The sequence below is a fragment of the Solanum verrucosum genome, unplaced genomic scaffold (assembly GCF_900185275.1).
Source record: "Solanum verrucosum unplaced genomic scaffold, falcon-dt-bn FXZP01000102.1, whole genome shotgun sequence".
Taxonomy (NCBI): domain Eukaryota; kingdom Viridiplantae; phylum Streptophyta; class Magnoliopsida; order Solanales; family Solanaceae; genus Solanum; species Solanum verrucosum.
Genome location: NW_026019930.1, coordinates 1724416 through 1732181, shown reverse-complemented (window position 1 = coordinate 1732181; position 7766 = coordinate 1724416). Strand labels below are relative to the sequence as shown.

The window sequence follows — 7766 nt, the reverse complement described above, 5'->3', positions numbered from 1 at the left end:
CATCGGACTTATAGGTGTCATGCTTCTTGGGATGTGGCCGCTGCTCCTCGCCTTTGCCACGATCTCCCCCACCATGGTCATGACTACCTCTCATCTCTTCTCCTATGGCTCTGTCGGGCTTCTCCTGCCTGAAGTCTGTTAAAGCTTCGGCCTGCGTGATGGCTTCATCTATGGTCCTGACTTACCGACGTTCCAACTCCGTCCTGGCCCAATTTTGCAGCCCATCCATGAAGTGGAACAACATATCATCATCTGTGAGGTTAGGAATTTGAAGTGTGAGGGTAGTGAACTCCTGCACATATGCGCGGATGCTGCCCGTTTGCTTCAGCTCCCTAAATTTGCGCTTCGCCTCATAGATGACGTTGTTAGGGAAGAAGGCTTTCTTGAACTCCTCCCGAAATTGCTCCCAGGTGTTGATGGTGAACGTCCCCTTCCCTATCTCGGCATCCTTGCGCCTCCACCATAGCATGGCCATCTCCGAAAGATACAACACAGCGGTGTTGATCTTACTCTCGTCGCTCTTCAGCCCGTTGCACTTGAAGTAATTCTCCAAATGCCAAAGGAAATTCTCCACCTCTTGCGCGTCACGGATGCCTTTGAACATATGTGGCTTGGGAGCCTCGACCCTGACCTCCCTATCTCGGTCAAGCGATGATGATCCTCCAACTGCCACACCTTCCTTGAGTGCTTTCATCTCGGCCTTCATGGTCTCAATCGTGCTCAATGCCTCCATGAGCCGACACTCCAAGGAAGTGATAGCCTCCTTCATCTCAAACTCGGCCCGCTGACGTCCCTCCAACTCCTTACGGATGTTTTCGGTCTCTTCAAGGGTGAAGTCCTCAAGAGTCTTGAACTTGCCATCAGCCATGTTCAAACGCCGGCCTAATATCTCCACGGCTTGCCTTGCCACTTCAACCCTTGCGACCCATTCTTCTCCAGCGGTGACGTCAATAGGCTCCTCGCCACGTTCATCATCACTTGCTTCGGTGGTCGAAGGTGGATGAGATATTAGCGCCTCGCTTGGTGTGGGATCCAACAGCATTTCCTCATGACTCTTTTGGTGCTTCTTTCCTTTTCGGGCCTTTTTTCCACCATCCGGACGGACGTTGGTGGTGCTAGCGGCGTTTACGTCCCCTTCGGTTGCCATTCCCTTAGTGCAAACCTTCGCTCTGATACCATTTTGTCACGGACTTAGAGTCTTACTAAAGCTCCGCGCGGCACTTGACAACTTACTCACGAATCTTTTACGATCTTGTAAGCTCAAGTAAGCCTTTACGACTAAGATCGCTAAGAGAATGAAAAGGAAGACTTAGAGAATTTTGGAAGAAGGCTTATATTGCTTGGAGAATGCTTTACAACTTGCTTGCTTGGAGTCTTGGTTGGTTGGATGGTGTCTTGCAAATGAGGGGCACCTCCTATTTATACTAACTCCTAGGGACTAAAGTAGAATTTTAAATTACTTTCTAAGTCCCTAAACTTATTTACACTTTGGTCCTAGCTCTAGAACTTTCTACACACTCTAGGACCTTCCATTGCCTTCTAAGTCATTCTAGAGAATTCTAGGGAATTCTCTAGCCTTCTTGAATAATCTAGAGGGTTCTAGAGTCTTCCGGAAACCTCTCCACAACTCTAGGCCCTTCCGCCCCTATCCGGACGCCAAATTTAACTGTGATGTGGCGGGACGTGGCACTAGGCTGTAATGAGAAATTAAATTAATAGAGATGTGCGCCTTTTAATATAAAGGAACAAAATTGCCAAGAAGAAAACAATTAAAATGTTGAAGCAAGTCGTTATTATAGCAAAGTGAGGGTGAATAGGAAAAGTCGAAAGACATAAAACATGAAATAAAAAAAACTACCCCCCTTTGTTAATTAATTAGCATGCTTGATGATTAAAATTTGCTTAGAATCAACTAATGTAATACATAGGATCAGGGACTTTGAAAGTACGAGCTCCAACGTTTTCTCCGATTAAATCAGTCCATTGATCTCCAATATTACCAACAATTCTATATCCAGCTTTAACCAATTCTGTTCTCTTGCTTGATTTAAATTGCACTGCTGATCCCGAATCATTTTCTCCCCTGTAAAGTCATCCATCATCCAGTCAAATAAATTTACATAAATTTAAACGAAAAAATACGTAATAATACTGAAAATACGAACATATTGCTTACTTTAGTATAAGCGCTGCCCAGTTGGTATAACCAACTTTCTTGAGATTGACAATCCTCACTTGTTTGAAATTTTCTCTCGTCCCTGTAATGAAAACGGGCTTGATCCCCAAAGACAACACAGTCTTGTATACACCCAGTATCGAAGGAATGGCTGGTGCTTTTCCCTCCGCTAGCCATGCACTAAACTTTGTGTTGTTGTACGCTATAGCCCTGCACAAAAATGCATTGAATATCTACTTGATCGTACATACATACATATATATAATTACAATCAGATATGAAATTTTAGTTACGATGCGATGTTGTAAGTGTATTTTACTACATTTAGAAATCAAAATGCTACTACTCCATATGTTTTGGATTAAAACAAAATCTAACTATATTTGCAAAAATGGATGCTAATTAATAGCGCTATTTATGAAATTTCTCATCTATCTATGTACCTACTAGAAAACGTAATAAGCGGACACACACATAAAAATTATTATACTAATGTTTTTTATTTTTTACCCAAAAGCAACGTCGGATCGTGCGTAGTAAGGAAGATTTGAGAGAGTGGTCTCATCAATATCAAATACCCAAACGTCCTTTCCATCTCCGCCAAGTTTGAGGGCTTTGGCATATTCAATAGCCTGTTTGGCAACATACTCACAGTCACGTCGATATTGTTTGCCTAACATGTAGTGACCTACATAGTTTGTACATTCTTTAGGCACCAATTTCCAGTTTTGGAGGTTGTTCGTCTCCACGGCGAGGCGCCAGCTAAGACAGTCCAATTGTGGGACGGTATAACCAGCGGAACCAGTTTGTGGCCTTAGACGGTGAATTTCTACTACTTGGCTAATGACCTCTTCCACATTAGAGGCCAATGCCACAGCTACTATAGCTGAAAACAAGAAGAGAATAGTGAAACACCTCATTTTGATGGAAGAGAAGAAAGAAGATGTTGAGATTATATTGCTCGGATATGGTGCCCTTATATAAGATCCTCAATCTCAACTACCTCTCAAAAGCAATCAAGAGAATATATAATTAACTAATAAAAATGTGTTTTTTCTAATAGTTTAAGCTTTAAGATGAGACAATCACACTTTCACATGGTATCAGAGCAGGTCCATCTCACTCAATGTTGGGGCTCTCAAAATCAAAATTGCTCACGCACATAAGCTAGTTGTGAGTTAGACTTTAAGACTTAATTTCACACAACTAGGTCATCACGTGTTTCACGACATGGATTATGATATGATTTGACAGGATAGGCATGTTTCTCTATGAGGATTTGTTAAAATCCTTCTTTTTTCATATCCTTGTAACTTAGCTTATACTTTTTAAAAAGGTCATGTTCGGCTGGGAGGATTTCCATTTTTCATCTTTAGTCTGTCAAAATATTTTATTTAACAATAAGATTTTCAAGTTGTTAGGATCGAAATAATTGGGTGTAATGCAGAAGTTAGCAAAGCAAACCTCGAAAGACCACGAGTAAGAAGACAAATGAGAAACACACCAAAAGGGACAGATTTAACGTGGTTCGGTCAATCGACCTACGTCCACAAAGGAGATGAGCAATCCACTATATAAACATGAGAGTACAAAATATAGAGAGAATTAACCTCAACCAATTCACTCGGAATACATGGGAGGTTCACACAAGTGATAACTTATCAAGCTTGTGACCCACAAATTCTTCCTCTAACCAAAACTCTTAAAGTCCTTAAGACTACATTTTGAATGTTGATTAAGTTAGAAGGAACAAACCTCTATTTATAGAGTCCTAAACCTTTTCTTACAAGAAAAGGACTCGCCAATTCAAAACCTTTTCCTAAAAGAAAAACCTATTTATGGTAAGAAACTCAGGGTAAATAATACCCAATACAAGTGACATTCTGTGTTAATTGTATTGGTTGAAATACACCGAGTTGAGATTATTTGACCGTGCCAAATCGAGCGATGCCGGCAGAGACATAGACCACCAAATCATCCAACATCCTAGAACTTGGTCCTAGGCCCGGTATACACCAAAATATCCCGGCTTTCAATTAATCGCGCTAAATGACCATAATAGTCGATACTATATTCATGTAACAATTGTAACGGACGTGATCCACATGATCAAATTAAGTTAACTTATCCTATAAATATATTATAAATATCCCTATCGATATCTTGATCAATATCGTATTCTTCTGGCACAATAATACTATTATAAACACTAACAAGCAAAAGCATCATCATCCTCTTTCCATGCCGGGACAGCTAGCGTGCAAGTCAATTTATTGCGGGTGACGTACATGTATTTTATTTATTCATACACCCTCTAATTTAAAAATAAATAAATTTTTGAGGCGTGAAGAAAATTTATTACTGACATTAATTAGAGAGTAGTTGATTTGTCAGTATTATATTTTTGCTTCTTCTAGAATTCTTTTTGAATCTAGAGATATTTGAAAACACATCCTCATTAAAGAGATGAGTAATTTTGGAAGAAAAGACGTAATACTGATACATTTGAAAAATTTATTTGTTTTGGAATAGAATAAGTGTTGAAAATGAACTTATTTTGAAGTGAAGATAGTAATAACACTTACTTACCCTAATTTCACGTATTCTTATGGTTCTCATAATTGTTAATCTAACGACATCGAATTTAGAAATAAATAAAAAACTTCTACTCCCTCTATTTCAAAATAAGTGCTGTTTTTTTTATTTGGACACGCCCTTTAAAAAAATTACTCATTCATAAAACGTAAGATGTATTTTTACTAATTTATTCTTAATAAATACCTTGAAAAAAATGTAATTTTAAAGTATTTTCTTACTTAAATAAATTTCATTTTTTAAATGAGAATAAAATTAAAAACATTATTAATATCTTCTTAATGATGTGAAACATTATTTATTTTAAAATAAAATAAAAAAATTAAAATTCCACATTGAAATAGAAAAATAAAAAGATACCGGATCATAATTTTATCGAATAAATAAATTGCCATGTCTCTGGCGTGGTTTGACATCCCACTGTCTTTCCACCAACCCCCTTTGAAGAGATAATAATAAGGGAAAAGGGATGGATTTATTCCTGAACTTTAATAAATGGTATATATATGCCCTTCGTTATACTTTGCGTCCACATAAGCCCATGTCGTTCAATTATAGGTACACATATACCCCTTTCACTAACGGACCCCTATTTTTTTACACGTGTCTTAATCCTAGTGAACTATCCGTTTGATCACTTTTTTAACCCATAACCCAACTATCCGCCCATAACCCAATACCCACCCAATTTCCTCTAAAATGAATCATAATTAAAATACCCAAATTAATACTATTGGTCCCCACCCGATTTTTGAATTGTGTAACTTAAATGAAAAACGTGTCATATAATGTATTAACGTGTTTTTAAAATTTTGTGATAAGTTGAAATTAAAGAATTATTTATTCATATTAATGCTTAAAAAAATATGGTGGAAAATTATACGAAACAACAAAAATGAAGTGAAAGAATATAGTAATTTCTCATCGCCAAAATGGAAATTTACAGAACAATTATATTCATTTTCATTAATATTTCACAATTGTGAATATTTGAGTAAAAGAGAAAATATAATTTCTCACTATTTTCCATTTATGTACAATATTGAATATCCTCGAAAAAAAGATAATTTTACCCCAGCAGAAAGTCGAGATTTACAGTAATGCCCCTAGAAATCATCTTCTCCGCAGCTACGCCTGACACTGTAATTACTCTTCCAAATCCGGCGATACTGCAATTTTCGATGCTTCCTCATAACTCTAGAAAACCCCCCATTCTTCACCGCCGACGCAGAATGCCGGCCAGATTTATGAGCGAAGGGCTCCACTTTCTCCGACGCAAAAAACCATTTTCCCATCTGGCACAAAGTGTCCTCATACATGTTGAATTCAGTGAGAAGAATCCCATCTAACCCATGAACAACAAATCTCGACCCGATAAAAAGATTCGGATCGGAAACCCGAACTCCATCAATAGTGACGAAATCGTCGTCGCCCCTATTCGTTTCCACCAAAATACTGTAATGGGGAAGAAGGGTGCAAAGGTATGGGGAACAGGGGAAGTAAGGTTGCGGAGTTCACTGATTGTAAGTCGGCGAGAAGGGATGACGTGGGGACCTGTTAATTTGGGATGTGCGGGGACCAATAGGATTAATTTGGGTATTTTAATTATGATTCATTTTAGAGGAAATTGAGTGGGTATTGAGTTATGGGGCAGATAGTTAAGTTATGGGTTAAAAAAGGGGGTCAAACGGGTAGTTCAATAGGATTAAGACACGTGTAAAAAAATAGGAATCCGTTAGTGAGAGGGGTATGTGTGTACTTATAATTGGACGGCAGGGGCTTATGTGGACGCAAAGTATAACGGAGGGCATATACGTACCATTTATTAAAGTTCGGGAGTAAATCCGTCCTTTTTCCCTAATAAAAATAAGAAACCGTCTAACCCATTTAATTATAATGTCAAGTTGTTCAACTTTTGTCGTTAAACCTACGATTACAAGTTGTATTTTTAATTGTAATTTTTACTTTTTACAGTTTAATAATTTAGTACTCAATTGCTTATATATATTCCCAGACCTCCACATTCTGATATGATGATAACCATAACATTCTTATGCTTTCTGTACTCGTTTATCCACGTGCATGAGTGCTAAAACATATTAATTCTTCTTAAAGATCAAGGAATGATTTATTATATTCGTTATAATATTATTATTTCATTATAATTATCTAATTTGACTGTATATATCTTGGGTCTCTCCTAACAAAGAACTAATGTAGTTCTTAAGAACACACTTCTCCGTGCAAGTATAAGATCATATTTCTTTTTGCTAAGATTTAGACGTTTGTGTATATATCTATATTTGTATATTTATAAGATGTACTGTTGTATCAAAAAATTGATTACTAAATAAGTAAAATGGCTTGTTCTCATCATTTGAATATGTGAATTTTTTAATAAAAAAATTAATAAATATAAAATTTAAATAAAATACCAAAATAATCAATACTATTATAAAATATTTTCTTAAAAAAATTATATGACAGTTAAAGGTTATGATGGCTAGCGATGTTGATTGTTGGTGTCGAATGATCGATGATTATAGAGTAATGGTGATGGAAAGAGATATCATGTGGTGATCATGACGACTGCCAATGGTGATAAATTGTAAGTGTGGAGCTGATGGTGGCAATTAGCAATGATTGTTGACGATATATAGTGGGTGTTTGTTATTGAGATTCTCGCTTGTGATTGGTGATTTGAGGCGATGATTGAAAATTATGGCCTGACAATTGTGTGTTAATTGAACGCGGTAGTGATGGTGGTGGTTGTAGGTGATGGGGTGGTAGTTGATAGTGATAGCCGATAGATAACGATAAGGGCGGTGATTACTGTGAAAATGAATGATAAATTAAATCTTTAAATAAATATCTTAATTATATTAAGAGTACTTTATAAGATGAATAATTAAGAAGATCTATGATAAAATAAAATACTCTTAATATGATATTAGACCGAGTTTAAGAGGCATTTTCCGAAAGTGCTTTTATTTGA

General features: G+C 36.9%; 1 protein-coding gene and 1 pseudogene across 1 annotated transcript; both read right to left on the bottom strand.

The window, feature by feature from the left end:
• Positions 1-1769: 1769 nt before the first annotated feature.
• Positions 1770-3126, bottom strand: LOC125830044 (acid phosphatase 1-like). The gene is made up of 3 exons (XM_049509264.1): positions 2687-3126; positions 2177-2386; positions 1770-2083 (listed from the first exon to the last, which is right to left on the bottom strand). The coding sequence occupies exons 1-3, from the start codon at positions 3094-3096 to the stop codon at positions 1909-1911; spliced, it is 795 nt and encodes a 264-aa protein (XP_049365221.1). The 5' UTR covers positions 3097-3126; the 3' UTR covers positions 1770-1908.
• Positions 3127-5877: 2751 nt separating this feature from the next.
• Positions 5878-6658, bottom strand: LOC125831624 (uncharacterized; annotated as a pseudogene).
• Between the last annotated feature and the right edge of the window lie 1108 nt (positions 6659-7766).

What these genes read in the sequence shown, in the direction of transcription:
- LOC125830044 (XM_049509264.1), bottom strand. Translation starts at nt 3,096, where the DNA reads ATGAGGTGTTTCACTATTCTCTTCTTGTTTTCAGCTATAGTAGCTGTG. An exon ending in CGATCCGACGTTGCTTTTGG is followed by an intron (nt 2,387 to 2,686) that starts GTAAAAAATAAA and finishes ATTTTTGTGCAG; the next exon opens with GGCTATAGCGTACAACAACA. An exon ending in TGGGCAGCGCTTATACTAAA is followed by an intron (nt 2,084 to 2,176) that starts GTAAGCAATATG and finishes ATGACTTTACAG; the next exon opens with GGGAGAAAATGATTCGGGAT.